This window comes from Lissotriton vulgaris, chromosome 1_1 (assembly GCF_964263255.1).
Source record: "Lissotriton vulgaris chromosome 1_1, aLisVul1.2, whole genome shotgun sequence".
NCBI classification, from domain to species: domain Eukaryota; kingdom Metazoa; phylum Chordata; class Amphibia; order Caudata; family Salamandridae; genus Lissotriton; species Lissotriton vulgaris.
The window spans coordinates 541,185,816-541,208,840 of record NC_141685.1 but is presented as its reverse complement, the minus strand read 5'-3'; the positions used below and the strand labels follow the sequence as shown (position 1 = coordinate 541,208,840).

At 46.7% G+C, this 23,025-nt stretch overlaps 1 protein-coding gene across 2 annotated transcripts in view; it reads left to right on the top strand.

Annotated features, from left to right (window-relative positions):
• MTF2 (metal response element binding transcription factor 2) overlaps positions 1 to 23,025 on the top strand; it is a 471,832-nt gene that overhangs the window by 182,902 nt on the left and 265,905 nt on the right. For both annotated transcript variants that reach the window (XM_086953923.1, XM_086953924.1), the window contains 2 exons: positions 14,367 to 14,515; positions 14,676 to 14,771. In XM_086953923.1, the coding sequence (XP_086810049.1) occupies positions 14,367 to 14,515; positions 14,676 to 14,771 (245 nt within the window). The remainder of the gene's footprint in view (positions 1 to 14,366; positions 14,516 to 14,675; positions 14,772 to 23,025) is intronic.

Genomic DNA, 23,025 nt, shown 5'->3' with positions numbered 1-23,025 from the left:
TTTTAGGGTACCTGCAATCAAAGCATTTATGGAAGTATTAAAAAGAATAATCCCTCCCAGGCTGCCACCTTCCCCAGTATGGAACCTAAATCTTGTCCTTACGAGACTCATGGGACCCCCTTTTGAGCCTCTGCATAAATGTGAACTGCAATCTCTCACATGGAAAACTGCTTTCCTTGTTGCTATCACCTCTCTCTGAAGAGTAAATAAAATACAATCGTTCACTATACAAGAACCATTCTTTCAAATACATACTAATAAAGTGGTTCTCAGGTCTAATCCAAAATTTCTTCCAAAGGTTATCACACCTTTTCACCTAAACCAATCTGTAGAGTTACCTGGGTTTTTCCAAAACCCAGACTCTCTAGCAGAAAGGGCCTTACACACGTTAGATGTTAAAAGAGCTCTGCTATACTACATAGATAGAACTAAATCCTTTAGAAAGACAAAGACAAAACAATTGTTTGTATCTTTCTCTCCTCCACACAAAGGCAACCCTATCTCTGGTGGGATTGCCAGGTGGATTGTTAAGTGCATACAGATATGCTATCACAAAGCTAAATGCACACTAACAGATCTTCCTAGAGCACACTCCACTCGCAAGCTAGGAGCCTCTATGGCTTTCTTAGGAAAAATACCATTAGAGGACATATGCAAGGCAGCAACATGGTCTGCACCACACACCTTCAATAAACACTATTGTGTTGATGTGCAAGCCAAGCAGCAAGCTGCAGTAGGCCAGGCTGTCCTTGGAACAATTTTTCAGACTACTGCAATGGATACAAGCGACCACCGCTAGGGGAGACACTTCTGCACAATCGATGCATAGTATACGATCTGCAGCTCATATGCCTCGAACGGAAAATGCTACTTACCAGTATGCATCTGTTCTTGGCATGTAGAGCTGCAGATTCGTACACGCCCTCCCGCCTCCCCGGACTTGTATCCATTCCAGTTCTCATCTTACTTAGATGCACACGCATGGACATCCTTTTTTTCTTACTGTATCTCTACTAACTCCATCATTTCCCATCATGGCGAAAAACAATCTAAGGATGGAGCCGATGCCCATGCGCAGTATTGTCCAAGGGAGGAGTCACCTATATCGTGACTAGAAAGACTTCTTCAAGAAGACAACAACCTGCAATAATCCGAGCCCAAAACCAGGTGGCGATCTAATGCATAGCGAGAAACTTAAAATAAACTTATTTCGACATTGAATAGACTTTTCGACATCACAAGCTACATTCCGGTGCGTCGACGTGGGCCGTTGGGCCTATCCGCGTCGTACGGCCTACACCTCATGGACCGAACTCCATTCAAGAGATGCCGGTATGTCGAGCAAAATTCCCTTATAGCGACTATCACGTGGTTTGCAACCTCTGTCTCTCGCCAGAACACGACGAGTCGACCTTCACAGCCTGTGCCTCCTTCCGATCGAAGAAGACCATCCGGGATCGGAGGGCCCGTCAACACGAGATGAGATCAGCACCAGCACCGGAGGCCATCTTTGAGGAGGAGATCGTCGAAGAAGAAGTCTCCGAGGACGAATATCCAATCGAAGAGATCTCCGAGGACGAGGTTCCTCTCGGCACAGAGGAGGACTCGCCTGATATCCAGATCATATCGGGGGCAGATTCTGACGATTCGATTCCATCTCGACAACCCGTGAGTACATCTGCCCCTGCACGACAGACACTAGCCAAACAAAAGGCAACGGTCAGCACTCGGCCCATGGGGCCCAGTTGAGACCGAAATTTACCCTCTAACGCCCCGCCTTCGGGCCCGGCTCCGAGGAAAGAGGATACGCCTTCCGGTGCCTCGGCACCGAAGAAACACCATGTGCCAATTACACCTCCTCCATTGGCACTGAAACATCCTTCAATACAGAAGGACTCGTCGGCACCGAAGACAAAATGCCCTTCGGTGCCCAAAGACAAGGACACTATGGCACCCGTACCAAAAGACACATTGGTGCCAAAGCCAAAACTCGTACCGGACCCGAAAGCTTCGACTCCGAAATCTTCCCGTTCCAAAAACAAAGAGGGGAAGCCAGATTCCGGCGCCACAGGCCCAGCAAAACCTGTCTCCACGCCGAAACCTCCAATATCGGTACCAACGACCCCAGATAAGACTAAACAACCTTTGGCATCGAAAACATTGCCACGGGACTCAATTACTCCTCCTAAGGCAAAGAACACTAGACAACCTTTATCGGCACCGAAAAAATCGACGCCAAAGAAGATTATAGAAGAGGAAGAGCTGTTTAGACCAGATCCTAGACAGAAAAAAGTCCATATTAATCCAAAAACTGGACATGTGGAAGCAATTCCTTATAAAAAAAAAAGACCAGCAGACACACCACTTACACCTGTGGTTCCTGCCAAAAAGGATTGTGCAACTTCTCCAATGCACCTTTCCTCTCCTTCACCTTTTTACTCTCCTATTACTCCATATATTGAACCTATAACTTCTCCTATTCAATCTCCTGCATCATCACACCACACTGACGAGGAGTATGATTTAGGTGGGCGGGATGATGTACCAGAGTCACATACATACCCTTTAGATGAGGATATCAACACAGAATATCCCAAGGATGACGATGCATATAATTTTGCACCAAACAATGCAGCAGACATCCCTGATCCTCAGTACTACCCAACAAAACCTTCCCCTACAGAGGATAGTATTGGGTTTAATCATTTATTAAACAGAGTTGCACTTTACCATGGGGTTCCTATGCACTCTGATGCCATTGAAGAGGACTTCTTGTTAGACACTTTTGAACAGTCAGAAAGGTCACCCAAATATTACCAATGACCAAAGGAGTCATTAAACATGCTCCAGAGATTTTTAAAGATCCAGTACGGTGTAAGGTGCTAAATCCTAGAATAGAGAAAAAGTATAGACCAGCACCAGCTGATCCAGTATACATTAAGGGACATCTGCCATTAGACTCCTTGGTAGTGTCAGATGCACGTAAAAGGGCCAATTCTCAAACTTCTGGGGACACCCCCCCACCTGACAAAGAATCCAAGATTAATGATGCGTCAGGGAAACGAATTGCTGCACAAGCAACAAACATATGGCGTATAGCAAATACACAAGCCTTACTCTCAAGCTACAACAGGGCTCATTACGACCAACTAGAAAAGTTAATGGAACACCTACCAGATCAACACAAAGATCTGGCAGCAGAGCTTTTACAGGAAGGCAAATTAATATCTAATGCCTCAATTAAATGCGCACTAGATGTAGCTGAAACAGCATCCAGAGCAGTTAACACTAGTGTTATTCGCAGGCGTCACGCATGGTTACGCATTTCAGGCTTCAAACCAGAAGTACAAACTACCATCCTGAACCAGCCCTTCAATCGGAACCAATTGTTCGGGCCAGAAGTAGAGAATACACTAGAAAAGATGAAGAAAGACACAGACACCGCTAAGTCTATGGGGGCATTACAATCCACCCAAGCTAGAGGTTCTTTTCGCCGCTCCTCTTATAGAGGAGGCTCCAAGCAGACCGGCGCAGATACAACATCATCTTTTAAAACGCACACACAACCCTCCTCTAATAAAGGCTACTTTAGAGGAGGATACAGAGGTAATAGCAACAAGGGAAGAGGTAGAGGTAATAACAACAACCGCTCCTCTTCCACTCCCAAACAGTGACTTCCCTCTGCCTCCCCTACAGCATTCCACTCCTGTGGGGGGCAGACTTTCACAGTTCCTACCTGTCTGGAACTCCATCACAACAGACAGGTGGGTAAGACAAATTATCCAACATGGCTACTGCCTAGAACTCACAGCAACCCCCCCAAACATACCTCCCAGGCAGCGTCCAATGTCTGCAGAACACATAACTCTGCTTCAACAGGAAGTTCTAGCACTTCTACAAAAAGATGCTATTCAAGTAGTTCTGTTAGAGGAACAATGAACAGGAGTTTACTCCCTGTACTTCTTAATTCCCAAAAAGGACGGGACATTAAGACCAATTCTCGACCTCGGGCCCCTCAACCACTACATACAATCAGATCATTTTCACATAATCACTTTACAACAAGTACTCCCATTACTACAACAGGGAGACTTTCTGTCCACACTAGACCTAAAGGACGCCTACATTCACGTTCCAATACATCCTGCGCACATGAAGTATTTAAGGTTTGTCATACAAGGACAACACTATCAGTTCAAAGTCCTTCCATTTGGGGTCTCAACAGCACCACGAGTGTTAACAAAGTGCTTAGCAGTAGTGGCAGCACATCTCAGAAGACAACAAATACATGTCTTCCCCTACCTCGACGACTGGCTCATAAAACCAAAATCTTTCAACCAGTGTGCACAACACACAAAACAAACAATTCAAACACTGCACAACTTAGGGTTTACGATAAAGTACACCAAGTCGCACCTAGAGCCTTCGCACGTTCATCAATATCTAGGAGCTACTATAAACACATCTGTAGCTCTAGCGTATCCCAGTCAAGCCAGGATTCAGAGTATTCAGAACTTAGTCTCCCTTTTTCAATGCCAGCACTCTCTCCAAGCCAGAGTGTTCATGAAACTAATAGACATGATGGCGTCTTGCATCTTTATAGTTCATCATGCAAGACTGCAAATGCGCCCACTACAAGAATGTCTAGCACAACAGTTGAATCAGGCTCAAGGTCAGCTCACAGACCTGGTGTTGGTAGACAGCCGTACATATCGTTGTCTGCAATGGTGGAACACCAAAAACTTGACAAAGGGACAGCCGTTCCTAGATCCTGTTCCACAGATAGTGCTCACGACAGATGCATCCCTCACAGGATGGGGAGCCCATCTCTTGCATTATACCACACAAGGTCAGTGGAACAATCAACAGAAACAGTTCCACATCAACCATTTGGAGTTGCTAGCAATTTTCCTAGCACTTAAAACTTTTCAAGTACAAATCTAAAATAAAGCTGTCCTAGTCCGGACGGACAATATGACAGCCATGTATTATATACAAAAACAGGGGGGGGAAACATTCTCTGCAACTGTCCCAACTTGCGCAGAACATTTGGAGATAGGCCATCCCTCAAAACATACATCTGACAGTAGGACACCTTCCAGGAATTCACAACCAGATAGCAGATCTGTTGAGTCGCCAGTCACAACAGATTCACGAATGGGAGTTGCACCCACAAGTTCTTCAACCATTCTTCCAAATATCCACAAATAGACCTGTTTGCCACCCACGAGAACACAAAATGCCCAACCTTCGCCGCCAGGTTTCCACACCCACGGTCGGAGGGGAATGCAATATGGATGAACTGGTCAGGCAGATTTGTGTACGCTTTTCCGCCTCTCCCACTCATTCCACTAGTAGTACGCAAGCTCAGACAACAGTCTCTCAAACTAATACTAGTGGCCCCCACATGGGCACATCAGCCGTGGTTCACCACGCTACTAGATCTCTCACTGGTTCCACATCAGAAATTATGGCTCACGCCATCCCTGTTAACACAGAACCATGGAGAAATAAGGCACCCAGAACCATGCCAACTGAATTTGGCGATCTGGCTCCTGAAGTCCTAGAGTTTGGTTACTTAAACTTAACACCAGACTGTATGACCTGTTCAGTGTGTAATTATGCTGTCCAATCGCCTGACCGAGTGAGCGCCATTAGGAGCGTGGAGTTCCATACTCAAGTGTATGTACTTCAGCTAAATGTCAGATCACTTGCCAAGCACCATCTGGAGGTACATGCGCTTATTGAGGAGGAATCTCCTGATGTCTTCTTTATTTGTGAAACATGGCTCCGAGATGAGGACATGATGGGTATAGTGAATCTCGCGCTCCCTGCAGGATATTTGATCGAAACTCTCAATAGGAATACTAGAGGGGGTGGAATTGCAGTTATTTACAAACCCCATTACCCTTGCTCTTTTGTCAGGGAGGATCTATGTGGTAGTGAATGCGCCCGGTTTAAGATTACTATTAGTGCACAATTCACACTCTCGGGACTGTATATCTACAGACCACCGGGCTCTGCTTTGAAGTTTGTTGAGGCGCTGTTGGAAACTGCTACCCCACTAGTGGTGGGATCCGCCAACTTTACTATTCTGGGGGATCTGAATCTCCATTTCGACCAAACCCAGGACCCTTCCATCTGTGAATTATTGGCGGACCTGGCTGCTCTCTAGTTGGATCTATTGATGACACAGGCTACGCATATGGCGGGTCATAACCTGGATCCTGTGTTCTCGAACTTTCCATATATGACAGCGGAAGTACCTAAGCCCATGGGCTGGTCGGACCACTTCTTGGTTAAAGTCAATATGGATATCCTCTATTGGTGGAGGGAGTGCACAGAGTCCTAAAAAGGCCCTGGCACAAACTTAATTTGGAGGATTTCCATGCTTCTTTAGGGACACTATCACTTCAAAATTCAGCTGATCCGGAGACGGCGTATACGGCCTTTTGTGACTGGATTACGCAAAGTCTTGATGCGTTCATTCCTGTCAAATGGACTAGGGGTCGCAGGTCCGTCTCAAACCCATGGTATAATGAAACCCTCAGAGCTTTAAGGAAGCTGTGTGAGAGAGCTGAGCGCTCTTGGAGAATGGAATACAAGGAGGGCGATAAGGCAATATATCTGGCAAAATTTAAGGTGTATCACAAAGCGATCTGCTCTGCGTGTGCTGCCTTCTATGCGGAGGAAATAAAATCTAGCTCGAATTCCACTAAATGCATCTTTAAAATTGTGCAAGAATTGAAGAACTCTAGATCTAGGATACCTAACATCTCCTCTGCACAGCAATGTGAAGAACTAGCTATTTTTTTTTATTGAAAAGGTGAACAACATCTACAAGACCTTCCCGTTGTACCCCCCTGGTCTAACTGTTCATGGAGACAATAGGGTGGGGGTTACCACTTTAACATCTATCCCAGAGATCTCTGGAGAAGAGCTAGTCAAACTTTGCAGGAAAGTGAAATCAGGCTCGCCATCTGACCCTATGAGGCCGACTCAATTTATGGAGTCCCTGGTGCACCTTCAACAGCCACTCGGTGGAATACTCAACCTCTCCTTCTCCACTGCCACTGTGCCTAAGGCATGGAAACAGGCACAAGTTACTCCTATCATTAAGAAACCTTCACTAGATCCCTCCAAACCTGAAAACTTTAGGCCAATCTCCCTTCTTCCGTGGATGGCCAAGATTGCTGAGGCCCATGTTAAAATTGTCCTCTCTGAGCACATGAGCCAAAATAACATCCTGTATCCGTCGCAAAACGGATTCAGGCCCGGCCATAGCACAGAGTCTGCCCTTCTTGCCTCTACCGAACATTTAAGGTTGATCCTCGATGCCGGTCAAAGTGCAGCGCTGATTCTGTTAGATCTCAGCGCTGCCTTTGATACGGTTTCCCATGAGATCCTTCTGCATCGATTGGAAGGGGTAGGGATCATGGGAGCTGCCTTACAGTGGTTTCGATCCTTCCTTGAGGAGAGATCTTTCCGGGTTTCGGCACCACCGTATATTTCTCAGTCTCACTCTATCGGCCAGGGAGTCCCGCAAGGTTCAGCACTCAGTCCATCTCTATTTAATATATATGTGCAACCCCTGGCTGTTGTGGCAAAAGAGTGGGACTTGGAGCTGGTATCATATGCGGATGATACACAGCTGGTCATTACTTTAGCTGAAGGGCCATCGGTGTCTGCCACGAGGTTTAGAGAGGGCATGGCAGCAGTAGCCCAGTGGATGTCTGAGAACTGTCTGCAACTCAATGCCAGTAAAACAGGTTTTACTGGTAGGAAAAAATACTTCCCTCTGTAATGAACACTGGTGGCCTGCATCGCTGGGTACTATACCAATGCCCAAACCCCTAGTGAAGAATTTGGGAGTATGGATGGATGCCTCACTCAACTTTCAGTCCCACACAAAGAGAGTGGCAGCTACTTGTGTGGGCCTGCTAAGGGGCCTTAAACCTATCCTGAAGTACTTTGACCCAACAGTTCACCAGCTCATAGTTCAGGCCACGATCCTCTCGCGCCTGGATTATGCCAGCGTGCTGCTCCTAGGGGCGAACAAAGCCGAGACCTTGCGACTTCAACGAGTTCTGAATCTGGCAGCAAGATCCTTGGTTGGGCTCCCCTGCAGATGCTCCGCTAGAGCAACGATTGGAAGACTACACTGGCTCCCGATTGCGCCACGGATTAAATTTAAAGCCCTTGTCATGGCGTTTAAAATCCTTAAATCCGGGAGTCAGGTTCTACTACGCCCATTGTTGTCTTGGTACAGGCCATCCCGGAACCTGCGTTCCTACGGGCAATATCTGGTGGAGGTCCCACGTACCAAACTCGTTCGGATGGGCGGTCGGTCTTTTCGGCTACTAGCGGCCAAACTATGGAACACTCTGCCGGCCCACATCCGTGGCATTGAGAACCTACTAGCCTTCCGGAAAGCCATTAAGACCATCCTGTTCTCACTGCCATAGGCCCCTTTACTTGCCTGACTGTCCTTGAGTTTGTGATCCTCTGGTCTAGCAGCGCCGGGACGCCTCTTTGCTGAGGCAGCTGTTGTGCTTTACCAAATCAGTAACATTAACATTAACATTAACATGAATATAATTAAAGAAGCTAGAAGACCCACTACCCAGAGCATGCTATGCTGCTAAGTGGAAACGGTTTGCAATATACTGTAACAACAATCACATTGATCCACTGGATGTTTCCATCCAAAATATCATTTGCTACCTTCTACACCTGCAAAGGTCCAATTTGGCTTATTCTTCCATAAGCCTGCATCTAGCAGCAATTGCAGCGTATTTACAAAATAGACAACATCTATCTCTCTTTAGAGTACCTGCAATAAAATCATTTATGGAAGGATTAAAGCGAGTAATCCCACCTAGGTTACCACCTGCTCCAGTATGGAACCTAAATGTGGTCCTTACAAGACTCATGGGGCCCCCTTTTGAGCCGTTACAGAAGTGTGAACTGCAATTCCTAACATGGAAAACTGCTTTCCTTGTTGCCATCACCTCTCTCAGAAGAGTTTGTGAAATACAAGCATTCACAATAGAAGAACCATTTTTTCAAATACATACTAACAAAGTGGTTCTTAGACCCAATCCTAAATTCCTGCCAAAAGTGATTACTCCGTTTCACCTTAACCAATCAGTAGAGTTACCAGTGTTTTTTCAAAAACCAGACTCTGTTGCAGAAAGGACTTTACACACCTTAGATGTGAGAAGAGCTCTACTATACTACACAGAGAGGACCAAATCCTTTAGAAAGACAAAACAACTATTTGTATCTTTCTCTCCACCACACAAAGGCAATCCCATCTCTAAAGGAGGAATTGCCAGATGGATTGTAAAGTGTATTCAAATATGCTATCAAAAAGCTAAGCGTACACTAATCGTTCCTCCTAGAGCACACTCTACTCGTAAACTAGGAGCCTCTATGGCGAAAAACAATCTGAGAATGGAGTCGATGACCATGCGCAGAATTGTCCAAGGGAGGATTCACCTATCTCATGACTACAAAGACTTCTTTCAAGAAGACAACAACCTGCAATCATCCGAGCCCAACACCAGGTGGCGATCTATTGCTAAGTTTAGGACTCTGCAGCTCTACATGCCAAGAACAGATGCATACTGGTAAGTAGCATTTCCCTTTATTCCACTTCCAGTTCTACCTCAGGCTGCCAGAGCAGAGCATGATGGAAAAAATCAATGCTAGACTCCTGCTTTTGATTTTGAAACATCTGGATAGAACACAGGAGAACTGCAATCAACCTATTCCCACTTAACAGAAATGTACATGTCCGTCCTTCTCGTTAGTAACCAAACCAACTTCTCAAGCTAGCAAGACTGCCCTACTCACACAAATGCACAAAGTAGCAACACTGCCCAACTGTGGTACACCTGAGATCTTGCAGGCACCCAACTACCCGAACTCCAGTGCCACAATCTCTGGTCTCAGCTGTAGACTCCATTTTCAGTTTCCACCGCTCCATATACAGTGCACTGACACCCCACAGAAATAATAATGTTTTAGCTATGTAGACAATGAAAAGCAAGTGCTGTTTCTGTGTCAGGAAATGTTTAGATGCTCTTTGAGAGGCTGCATAGAGAGGCTATCTTGCAGACCCTGGATACAGTTTGTTTCAAGATTAATTTGTCAGGGCCTTAAGTAATGTCAGGGCCTTAAGTAATGTCTATATGCTTTTTAGGTCTCGCCTGTCGATGCGCATGCGCATCGAGCTTGCGAGACTATGGGGGCTTAACCACTCTTTAACTAACTTGCAAGGAATCGTGGCGATTCCTTGCAGTGCCCGTGACTTTTAAGCTCAATGCGCATGCGCATTGAGCTTAAAAGCGCGTGCACATCAGTTCCCTCATCCGCACGTCGCATTTCTCCTCCCCCCTCGTCCCCTCCCCTGCCCGCCGTGTCGCATTTCTCCTCCCCCCTCCCCTTATCTGCCATCCCTCCGTCTTGTTTGTGTCGCATTTTTTTAATATGTGGCGATTCTTAGACTTGCTCGATAGATTTGAGTGTATTCATACCACTTCAAGAGGGCCGCTATGTGAGTTTAAGCAGACGGGTACATATCATGCAGTACCGTCGTTTATGTTGATGAGACATCCGGTGTAAACGCCATCCAGTTACTGGGCGGTATCTTTCCGATCGCGGGTCGCGAGGAGAACACTGCGTCTTCAGTTTGATTATGGAGGTGAGCACAGACTGCTGTTTGTGTTCCTGATGGAAAGCATTAGCAGCGTAGCAGGTTTATAAAAGTGTATTCTTTTTTTTAACAGAACACGGAGGTTCGTGTGGCATATTAATGTTTTGCACTTCAGCGTTTCGTCGCATTTAAGGTTGACAGGGGCACCCTCAGCTTTACTTTAGAGGTGAGCAGACTTCTACTCGCGTTGATGAAGTGAGGCATTTACAGCGGAATAGGATACATTCTTCTTCAGAACTTCCAGGTGCGCGTGGCAGACCCAAACAGTGGTTGTGTATATTGCACCATAAAAGTGTGCCCTAAGGGATGCAACCAATTTACAATTGGAAGCACAGTTAAAGCTATTAGACCCAAACAGTGCACAACAGTGTTTCAGTGTATCGAAGGTAAATTTCTCGGGGTTAAGCACCGCGTATATACGTTGGTGAATCACGAGCAGCCGTGTGTATTTTGTTCCAATATTCATTTATTCTTCATTCAGGTTTCCGCAATACGGACAATACTTGTTTTGTTTTTGGGAACCCGGTAGAAAACGGTGAAACATTTTGGATGTAAGTTTCCTTCATTTTTTTTTTACTGCGGTTGCCATTTGCGGCACGCAATGAGGATTGTACACAGTGGTGAAGGTTCACTCGTATCTATTAGTTCGAGGCATGTGGGCTGCTGAATTCATATCTGTGCATAGTCCGCCACCTAGTGTTGGGTCCGGATGATTGCACATTGTTGTCCTGGAAGAGTCTTCGAAGTATCACGAGATAGGTGGCTCCTCCCCTGGACTACAGTGCGCATGGGCATCGCCTCCATCCCCCAGACTATGTACCTTTGACTATTTTTCTCATTATATGAACACGACCGATATGGTGTAACTTGATGTGCAATAGGAATGTGTTAAACAGACAATAGTGCCAGTAAGGCACACTCCACCCCGCCGGAGCCTCGCATCACTCTGCAGTCTCTGCCTCGCGCCCGCCATTGCCCCCTCCCCTTCAATCTCTCTCGCGCACACTCCACCCCGCCGGAGCCTCGCATCACTCTGCAGTCTCTGCCTCGCGCCCGCCATTGCCCCCTCCCCTTCAAGGGGACTGAGCACGTGCTCTCATTATCTCACCTCCCTTTATAATTAATTTACGGTCTTTGCAACTCCCCAGCCATATGTTGCTTTGTTTTCGCTGCTGCTTTGTTGTTGTGTCGCCCCACATCCGCCTCTCACCACACCGACGCCACCTCGCCTCAGACGGCCCCCTCCCTCCTCCCCCCCTCTCTTTCTCACACACTTCTTTCGCCTCCCTTTGAACTTCTCCCAGCTCAATTACTCTACCCCTAATTTCCCATCACTTCCCTTTACAGCTCTTTTTCGCTCTCCCTCACAAATTCCCCCTCCTTTCCAATTCCAACAGATCACCCCTCCCAATACTGTTCGTCACTGGGCTATAAGTCGGATGCAAAGGTGTTTGGGGGAGGGGGTCTCCAAAAGGTGTTTGGCCTATTTAATTAAGGGTGTGGCTTAAATATGTAAACTCATTTTCTGTGATTTCCATAGTATGTGCCACCCAACCTGACTTTTGGTTCCTCTCCCAGCTTTCCTTTATTGCTTCCAGTTATAGAACACAAAAATTGACGTGCACCAAAAACCTAACAGGACTATTGCAATTTATTTATTTATGTGTTTTTAACATAGCGCGTACTTTACCCAGAGTTGTCAGAGCGCTTTAGACTAGAGCGAAGTAAATTACATAAGGAAAAAGTGACATGGTAGTAGACAACACTACTTATATGTACAGCAGTTACTCGTGACGTGAGTTACAGATTAACAAATTACATATTCACTCAAGATTACATATTAAGTAAAATTGGAGCGATCAAGGCTGCACAGCTACATAATATATATTTATAAAATTGAGACAGAGGGTCCTAGTAGCTCTGGATGAACTAGCTCCACATCCACCACACCCACATCCACCACACCCACATCCACCACACCCACATCCACCACATCCACATCCACCACATCCACCACCACATCCACCACCACAACCACCACCGCATCCACCACCACATCCACCACATCCACCATGATATCCACCACCACATCCACCACATGCACCACCACATCCACCATCACATCCACCGCATCCACCACATCCACCATCACCTCCACATCCACCATGACATCCACCACCACATCCACCACATGCTCCACCGCATCCACCACCACCACATCCACCACCACATCCACCGCATCCACCACCACCACCGCATCCACCACCACATCCACCATCACCTCCACATCCACCATGACATCCACCGCCACATCCACCACCACCACATCCACCACCACCACATCCACCACCACCACATCCACCACATGCACCACCACCGCATCCACCACCACATCCACCACATGCACCACCACCGCATCCACCACCACATCCACCACCACATCCACCACCACACCCACCACCACCACATCCACCACCAGGTGCAAATGCAATGTTCTTGGATTTTCGTCACAATAAAATACACTGAACATAATCTTCACAAAATTCATTTACAAACGTTTAAGCTATTGCCATTATAAATTACAATAAATTTTATTTAAGTATTAATTATTTACAAAATTAAAAGCCATTGTTATTTGCAATATCAATACATCTAAGTCACGTAAAGACAACACACATTGCATTACAAATGCTATAGGTGTCACATTTGCGAAAGTTAAAACTATTGACATTGTAACTGACAAAGCTATTACTTTTGCTATTTTCAAAACCAACACATAAATAAAAAAGTGTCCTTTACAATACCAATTGCTCAAACTTTCCTAATGCGAGACCTATTGCATTTCCAATGCTTGTTATATCTTGTCAATAAGATAAGACGTTGAGGTAGCAGTGGACAAGTTTCAGGGTGTATTAGGAAGAAATATGAACGGATTTACCAGACGAACGCCAAGGAGAGAACGATAGGGGCTTATCTGACCTTCATGTGTTTTAATTACCGGATGAAAAAGAAGTAAGGTTCCCGTTTTCTGGAACCATATCTCCTGGCATATAGCACATCCACTAATTATGATTATCATTGTCTTGTTGCATTTGCATGTGAAAACCCGAAAGGGAAAAGATGTAAAGAAATTGTTTCAAATAGATATATTACAGGACTAAGAACACAAACAGGTAAAAAATCAACTAATAAAGTTACCACTGAGAAAAAAAGTGGTGTGACAACTTGTCTACTTTGGGAACGTATTCTTAAATGTTTTAGCAGCATTTGGAAAGATCAGTGTTACAGAATCATCTTGTGACCGAGCAAGAGGGATAATGAAATGTTACCAGTGTAGCAGATTGGATTTTATAAGACTGTCTGAAAATGCAGGAATTTTTTCTACTCTTTGTTTCTTGTTACATGAGGCTAGAAACTATTATGACTAAGTGTTTCAGAATCATCATCGCTCCCCTTTGATGACTGGCAATATTCCACAAATCCTATGAGCTTCTCTACTGTAATGAGGTCACAGAACCTTACCCATAACTAATCTGGTTTTTCAATGAGGCACCTTGCCTGCTGCGGACACCTGTTAAGCTTTAGCGGGTCTGTTCGGTAAATTAAGGTGTGATTTTTATTGCTATTTACTTTTTTTTTCTTTCAGAGAGGAGGTGCTTTGAAGAAAGGACCCAATGCCAAAGCACTACAAGCTATGAAGCAAGCTTTACCATATAATGTAGCAGACTTGGAATGGGATGCTGGTCATAAAACAAATGCTCAGCAGTGTTATTGCTACTGTGGAGGACCTGGGGAGTAAGTCGATTCTCTTTATTTTTTTAAGACAATATAAAGTGTGGGTTTGGATCATCATGATATTGTGGTTGATTTTCAAAGCTTTTATACTAAATGTAAAAACAAGCTTTGTCAACTACGCCCACATTTTTTTTTTATGTGTAATTTATTTCCTTTGTAGCTGGTTTTTAAAGATGCTGCAGTGCTGCAAATGTAAGCAGTGGTTTCATGAGGCATGCGTGCAGTGCCTGGAACAGCCAATGTTCTACGGAGACAGGTAGGATGCTCTCACATTTGGAACATGACCTCCACTTTTGTTAAATAATTCCTTGAATAACCTTTGTGTCGCCAACATAGGCCCTTAAATGTCTTACACAGACTGTGAAGGATATTTTATCAATCTGTAGACAACAGAACATTTTAAGATGTATCTTTCTTTTATTTTTTACACTTGTTAGGTGTAGAGTCAAAAGAGTCCTAATTGCATTAGGTTTCCACAAATCACATTGTCTTAAGTGGGTCCTCAGGCATGCAAAGACTACTGGCCTCAATTGTGGTGATTGAGTCTGTTGTTTCCCTCCAATGTCCCGGGCCTTCCTGAAGAAATAAAAACCTTCTAAGGGGTTCACTGATACACCTGGTCCTTAAACCAACAAAGAAGAAATTTCACGTAAGCTGTAATATGAAAAGAACATATTTAATAACCTCACATGAGGGTGACTGCGTCATACAGTACCCTCAGGCTACTGTAGGAGACATTCTAATGAGTACAGAGAACAGGGGCCTTATAAATGCATTTATTACATAGTCCGCATAAAACCAAGGGGAGGTCCTGCCACATACAAGCATGATTATTGACTAATATGGGTATACAAAATTTGCTTGCTCGACAAAGTGGGAGGAGAGACTAAACTGAACACATCAGTAAGAATAGCCTGACGGTTCTACACTAGGAGCAGTGGCATTCTACCAGTTAGGCCTTTCTGAGCATGTGCAAGGCTCTGGAAGAGGAAGAAAGCACATGGCGAGCACATGGCTAACTAAAATGGCTGCCAATAACAAAATGGCGCTTAAGCTCATGATATTAGCGATTCCTGCAACCTTTAACAGATGGTCCTTTGAGCATGAGCTAAAGACATTCCTATGATCTAGTAGGAACATAGAAAATATTTTGCATAGTGTCATAAATTCATCAATATCCTAATAATTGCTAGGTGGGCATTTTTCATTCTAAACATTTCATTAAGCAGGTATATATAAGGTATAAGCAGGAGTACAAAGGGAACAGAGCATTTGGTCATAATTAACATACAGCTAGCAGGAGAGAGTAATGGCTATTATCACAAACGGAACTATCAATATTTCTCCAACCCTAAGCAGAAAGCAAATACTAGAACCCTCTAGTCCAATTCTATGTAAAAAAATCTTCAATAGACTTTTCCAATGTTCTTTTTATGAGGGCTAGATTATCAATTAATATACTCAAGAAAAGGGCAAAGTAACATTTGTCAATTGCTCAGAAGAACGTTTCTCTTGCAGAACAAACAGGATTCCTAATGCAAATATTAAAGCAGTCAGACATATTATTACAAAAACAATCCTGGCTGCAGAGGACCAGGAGGACCACACAGGGCCATGAGAATTAGGACGAGGAGCCGCAAAGGGCTGCTCCTCCTCAAAAATGGGACGACCGGAAAGGTACATTACTAACAAAAAGAAGTCCTTGGGAAATTGAAGTAGCTGTACAACCAACCAGAGGGGTGTCTTCTCCCTGTGTCCGTTTGGGCCTCACAGGCAGGCCCTTGTTGTTCCCACGCTGGAGCTGCACAACTTGCAACTCAAGGAAATAATCGTGGCTCAGTTTGAGAAGAAAAAGTCTTTCTTTCAGGATAAGGCAGTCACCTTCCAGGGGCAAGTATCCGATCCTGTCCAGAGTCTCAAGCAGTGCACCAGTTTTCTTCACTTTAATCTAACAGGCACCAAGAGACACAGCACCTGTACTCTAAACTCACGTCATTCCCTTACTCCTGTATTGCTCGGCTGGCGCACTGCTTTTTTGTTGGGGCCACAGATTGTACCCAGTGTACCCAGGTATCTCTTGATCAACAAACCAAGTCGCAGACTTGCATTCACTTTGGGACCAGGTCCATGGTCATAACCTGGGGAGTAGATTGATCCTACCATGCACAGACACCACTACTTACAAGAGTTCTTACTTGTTTGCACCAGATGTAGCGATGAGCGCCACTATGGAAGACCTGGCAGAACTTTACTTGGGCAAAGCCAATAGGCCACTCGCCCCAAGTCATTTTATGTGTGAAGAAGATTGTCTTGCCACTACAAATTATAAGTCCTTCACCACTTCTATTGTAGTGTAATTCAACGAGTTGACAGGCATGTATGATGCACTCCTCCAGACTGCAGTGCTATAATCTGTGTCTTAAATCTGAAATACAGAGGTCTTCTGAGCACAGTTATGATTGTGATGTGTACTGAGGCCCAAAAAAAGTGTTAAACACTGAAGACTAACTTTCGGTAATTCTGATTTGGGGCAGAGGACCGCCTCATTGCAATAAACATCATATTGCTCTCATCTTAGATTGAGATATTTATTATCAGAAGGGGTTATTTAACTTCTAACTAGGCAATGTTAACGTTTATAAAACCGTCCAGTGCATTTAAAGCACCTCAGGCACAACATTTTTTCTAAACGTAGGGCCCGATTAGGAGTTTGGCAAACTGGGTTACTTCGTCATGTCCTGTCTGCCAAATTTCAATTCAGTTATATTTGATGGCACTTGTAATACAGAGAACGAAATATCGCGTTCTCTGTATTAAAAGTTCCATAGGATATAACTGAATTGCAATTTGGCAGGCGGGATATCAGTCACTTTTGTGATAGAGTATCCCATCTGCCTAACTCATAATCAGGCCCCCTGTATTTAGCATCACCCCTATACCCTGCTTTTCGATTACTTCGTACAATTTAAAGCTGTGTATAAATGCCCTTTTACCAACTTTCCTAGATTCATAAGCTATAGGCATTTCCCTATGGTCCATCTGGAGATAGTCAGTTACATTTTTGGAGTATTATTAATGCAATTTAAATTTAAAAGAGAAGACTCTCCACCTTATTGGCTTCTTTTCTGCTTAAGCCAATAGTGGTGATGGATAGATCTTAAACTATGCCCCTGGAAGCCATCCTTTTTCATCCCATATTGAGACTAGATTGTTTCGGATCAAAATCCAAACGGTCTTTAAACGACCATTTGTCGCCCTGCCTCACTTGCCCCAAAGACATGTTCCCTTCAGATCAGCAGGAAGTGCAGCCTCCTTCTCCTCAGCAATTGCTATTTCATGGCTTTAAAACATCAATTAAACTGGGGAAAACACTCTTTAAACCAAATTTCTAAAACCTGTATTCCTGCAAGGATCCAGAGAGAATATATGCACATGTTTTTCTCAGACTGTCTGGATTGTGCTAGAACTAACCAATGCATTTCCAGAAGAAATCTATACTGTGACACATTAAAATTGATATTTTCTACATGTTTCCTTTTTCAGAATACGATAAGGGACCGGAAATTAATGTGTCACTATGCACCCATAGAACAGTGGGATAATTACTACCACTACCATGGTCTTAGGGTTTTTCATTGCTTCTACTGGAATGTTCAATGTTTTTTTTTTTTTTCACAACAAATTTTTTTTATTTATCGGATCTGGCAAGTAACACACGTGGCTCCCCACATTCAGGAGAACACCACCAGGTATTTTGATACAGTTGCAGCAGAGGACCAAGTGTCCAAACAAGGAGTCAAGAAAAAGCATTTATAACAAAGCAAAGCTATACCCGACCCTGCCCCTACCAACCCCAACTACCCAACCCTCCCACACCCTCCCCTGTGTCCCACCCTAACCCCGTGCACGTGTGTACCATTAGCTTCGATGATTTAATCGTGACATGATATTTGCGGCGTAGTGTAAGAAGTAACATACATTAGGGGACTAAAGATCTTCCTCCCGTTCTGCCGGTGGGTCGAGTGTCAAACCCCTATAATCGGCCCACCTTTTCCACTCCTTAAAATGCTTGCGGGGGCACCCTCGTGCTTCAAAGATCGGTCGCTCTAGACCCATACAAAAGTCCATTCCGGCTCTCCATGCACTCAGGGGGGGCGCCCTCACGTCTTTCCAAGCCCGGGCCAAGTCCCTTTTGGCCACTACTAGCCCCAGGAGCAACAAATGACGTTTGTATATGTTTCCACCAACCCCTTCTAGAATGTGGAGCAGGCCCAGGCGATGGGTGCGAGGAAGAGTCCAACCCAGCACCTCAGACAGGCAGCCCCACACACCCCTCCAGAAGCCAACCAGCCTAGGGCATGACTACACCGTATGGAGCAATGTGCCTTCCGCAGCACCACAGCGCAAACATTCCGGGGATCCAATCAAACCTGCTCTCCACAATCGCTCACGGGTGTAGTAGGCTCTATGAAGAATTTTGACCTGGATCAGCCGAAACCGTATGGCTATGGCCGCTCCCCTAGGGGATTCTAGGGCCTCCCTCCAATCATCCTCATCTAGGGGCCCAATGTCTGTTTCCCAAGCAGTCTTTAGTGAGAGAAGGGTGGAGGAACAATGAGTGACCATAGTCTGATATATACGAGAGACTTTTTTATCCCCCAGGTCCCCCATAAAGACTTTCGCCTCAATTGGACTGAAGTCAGGAAGCGAGTCAATGGTGGCAATACTGGGCATTAGTGCGTGTCTGAATTGTAAGTACCTAAAAAATTGGGACTGGGGCATATTAAATTCGGTGCTGAGCGCCTGAAAGGACTTGAGCGTTGTCCCGGACATCACATGTCCCAGTTGTGAGATCCCAATCGCGTCCCAGCTGTCGAATCCTGATAGGGCCGACAATTCGGGTAGCAGGCCGTTATGCCATAGCGGTGTCTCTGCGGTCAGTCGACCCCACCAGCCCATGCGACGCAAGGCCTGTCGCCATATAGCAAATACGAGTCTTGTGACTCTTGGCAGCCTCCGGCGCAAGCGGGCCGAGTAAAGGATGGTGTGGAGCGTATCGTCGCCCATCAGTGTGCGTTCCAGGGCATAGGCCGGATCTCTGCTATCGCCATACCACCATTCGTTCAGAATGAGCAGATGAGCGGCTTGGTAGTAGGACAGTAGATCCGATGTGGCCAGGCCTCCACAGTAAGTGGACAAGAAGCATGTGCGTAGCGCTACCCTGGCTGCCCCCCCAGCCCATAGAAAGCGGCCCAAGACCGAATTGACCTGTCGGAACCACTGTGGTGTAATCGGAAAGGGATGATTCTGCAATTGGTAGAGGAGACGCGGGAGCGCGACCATCTTAAAAATCGCTGATCTGCCAAAAATCGACAAGGGCATCCGAGACCAGGTTTTGACGTCGGCCTGAACTCGGTCCCAGACGGGCACTATGTTGCGTTCCCAGGCAATGTGCACTGACTCCGATAGGAACACCCCCAGGTATTTCAGACCGCTCGCAGCTACCTGCAGTCCCGATGTCCAGGGACCCGTTACAGTGCCATCACCCAGTACCCATAGTGTGGATTTACGCAGGTTTAGATAGAGGCCCGAGGCTTCCCCAAAAATTTGCATAATTTCCAGTACACGCGGCCCCGAGCGCTGCAAAACGGTAAGAAAGAAAAGGACATCGTCCGCGTAAAGCGCAATTTTGTCCGATAGGGTGTCATTCCATACAAAGCCTCGCAATTGTGCATCCATGCGCACCCAGGCTGCTAGTGGCTCCATGGCGAGAGCGAAAAGATAAGGGGAGAGCGGACACCCCTGTCGGGTCCCTCGCCCAATGTGAAATGTCTCCGACACCGCCCCTGCAACCCGCACCGAGGCCGTAATGTCCGTGTATAGTAGCCTGATATAGGACAGGAAGACCGGGCCTAGATTGAGACTGGGCAAGAGTGCAAAGAGATATGCCCAACTGACTGAGTCGAAGGCTTTGTTAATATCAGCTAGCAATAGAGCCGCTTGTTCTCCTGTGGCTCCCATGGCATCGATTGCTGCCTGTGCGCGTCGGATGTTATGCCGCGTCGCCCTACGAGGCATGAACCCGGCCTGGTCTGGGTGTACTAGGTCCGTTATATGCGGGATAGTCGATTCGCCAGGGCCTTCGCCAGAACCGTAGCCTCAATATTGAGTAAGGAGATGGGGCGATACGAGTCGTGTCTCTCTGGGGGTCTACCTGGTTTCTGAAATACTACGATTTCAGCATGGCGCCAGTCTCTGGGCAGTGTGCCCTGCTCACGCGCCGTCTCGAGCGCACGGTGGTATCGGGAGCCCAGTTGTACGTGAAACTTTTTGTAAAACTCACTCGGGTAGCCACTCGGACCAAGGACCTTCCCGGTATTAAGTTGTCCCAGGGCTTCGCCCAGTTCCTCAGCCGTAAGAGGCGCATCGAGGGCCCTCCTGGTCTCATCCGACACCGCCTTAGGTGGCATGCCATCAATAAAGTTAGCCACATCATCAGCCAGCAGGCGGTCGCACGGGGCATATTGGGTTGCGAAGTATGCGGCAAAGCTCGCTGCTAGCTCGACCGGGTCAGTAAGGACCTCGCCGTCGGCGGTCTTAAGGCCCGGCAGTGCAATCGGCTGGAGGTTATTTTGGCAGAGTCTATGGAGCATTGTACACGACTTATCTCCCCATTGGTATACCCTACTGCGTGTGGCTAGCCACGCCTGTTTGGCCTCATCGATTAGGACAGATGCATAGGTTTGTTGAGCCTGGAGAAGCAGCCGTAGCCCAGCCTCATCGCCCCCTACTCGGTTCTGCCGTTCTAGCGTTTCCACCTGTGTGGCTGCCTCTGTGATCATCTCTCGAGGCTTCCGACGGGCCGCTGTACACCACGCGATGTCTACCCCTCGTATAGTGGTCTTCATGGCCTCCCACACTACCCCTGCGTCAATGTCGCCAACTAGGTTTTCCCGCCAATAGTGATCTATCGCTTCGCGCAAGTGTTTCACATATGCAGGCTGCTGGAGATGCCACGAGGACATCCTCCATCTAAACGGCTGGCGTCGTCCACAGAGTTCCACCCTGATCGAGACCGGGGAGTGATCAGACAGACCTCTCGGCAAGATGTCAGCACTCTTCACTCTACACAAGCATTCACTAGGCACAAACATATAGTCCAATCTTGAGTAGGAGCCATGGACAGCAGATATATACGTGTACTCACGCGCTGTAGGGTGCATATGTCTCCAGGTATCCGTCCAGCCCAGTCCCTCAGTCATAGCATGTAGTCTAGTGTGTGAGGGGGGAGGGGTGGCCTCACCTACGTCTTGGCGCCGCTGGCGATCCACACACACGTCCATCACATCATTCCAATCACCCCCAACTAGTGCCAGGGAATCGGGGATGTCCTCCCACACTGTGAACAGCCTCTCAGCCAGGGCCCATTGCGGGGGGGGGGCATAGACGCTCCCAAAAACCACAGACTCAGTGCCTACCATGCCCTTGACAAAGACATAACGACCCTGTGGGTCCATCCACAGCTTCTCATGAACATAGGCCACTCTGCGATGTATCAAAATGGCAACCCCTCTGGAACCCCGGGAAAACCCGGCATGAAACATTTTATGAAAGCCGAATCTCTGCAGACCCAACACTTTTGAGCCCATCATGTGGGTTTCTTGGAGTAAGAGTACATCAGCATTCTCCCTTTTCCCCCAGCGCAGCACCGCCCCACACTTAATCTTGTCCAGCATCCCCCTGACATTCCATGTGATTACCCGCAGAGACGCCGCGGGGACCCCATGAGTCGTTTCAGCCATAGTCAATTGAGACCCACCAAGCAGGTCGTCTGCGCCTTAGCCACTTATCGCACCTTGTAATGAACACCTTTGCAAAACACACGTGCAGTCCCACCCTCCCGTCCCAGAACCCCAAGATAACATGGCGAGCAACTCTCGCCCCACCCCAAGCCCCAAGACCTACCATCAACTTAATGTCGTCACAATCCTGAACATGTTTCGGTCCCAACTCAGCGGCCTCGTTCCTGGCCACCCGCCCCCCCTTTCCCCCCCCCCCTATACCTCAAGGAACCATGAAGTACCTGTCGCGGCATGGGTAGCCCCGAGTCCAGAACAGAGGGCCCAGAACCAGCCATGCCAATGGATCCCAACTCCCCGGAAAACAGGAAACTCATCCCTCGACCCCCAACACCTCCCACATCAGTAGGAGAGCAGTAGCCCCTCATATGTAGCCCCCGAACCCCATCCCACAACCCCACCCATGATCAGTTGCAAATCAATCTTGAGGCAGTTATGAAGTTACCAGTCTATCGAGCCTTAAGAGCCGTTTGGGCCCGTTATCAAGAACCTGTAGTGCCAAGTGTACAGAGTGCGCCCAGTCTTCATAGCTGGCCATGATCTATTCCAGAGTGATCCGAGTCCTCGGTTCTACCACTGTCTTGTGTGCCGTTGACGGAGGCCGACCGCTTACGTGACTTCGAGCGCCGGTTCCTCCTGTGCCTGGTCGTC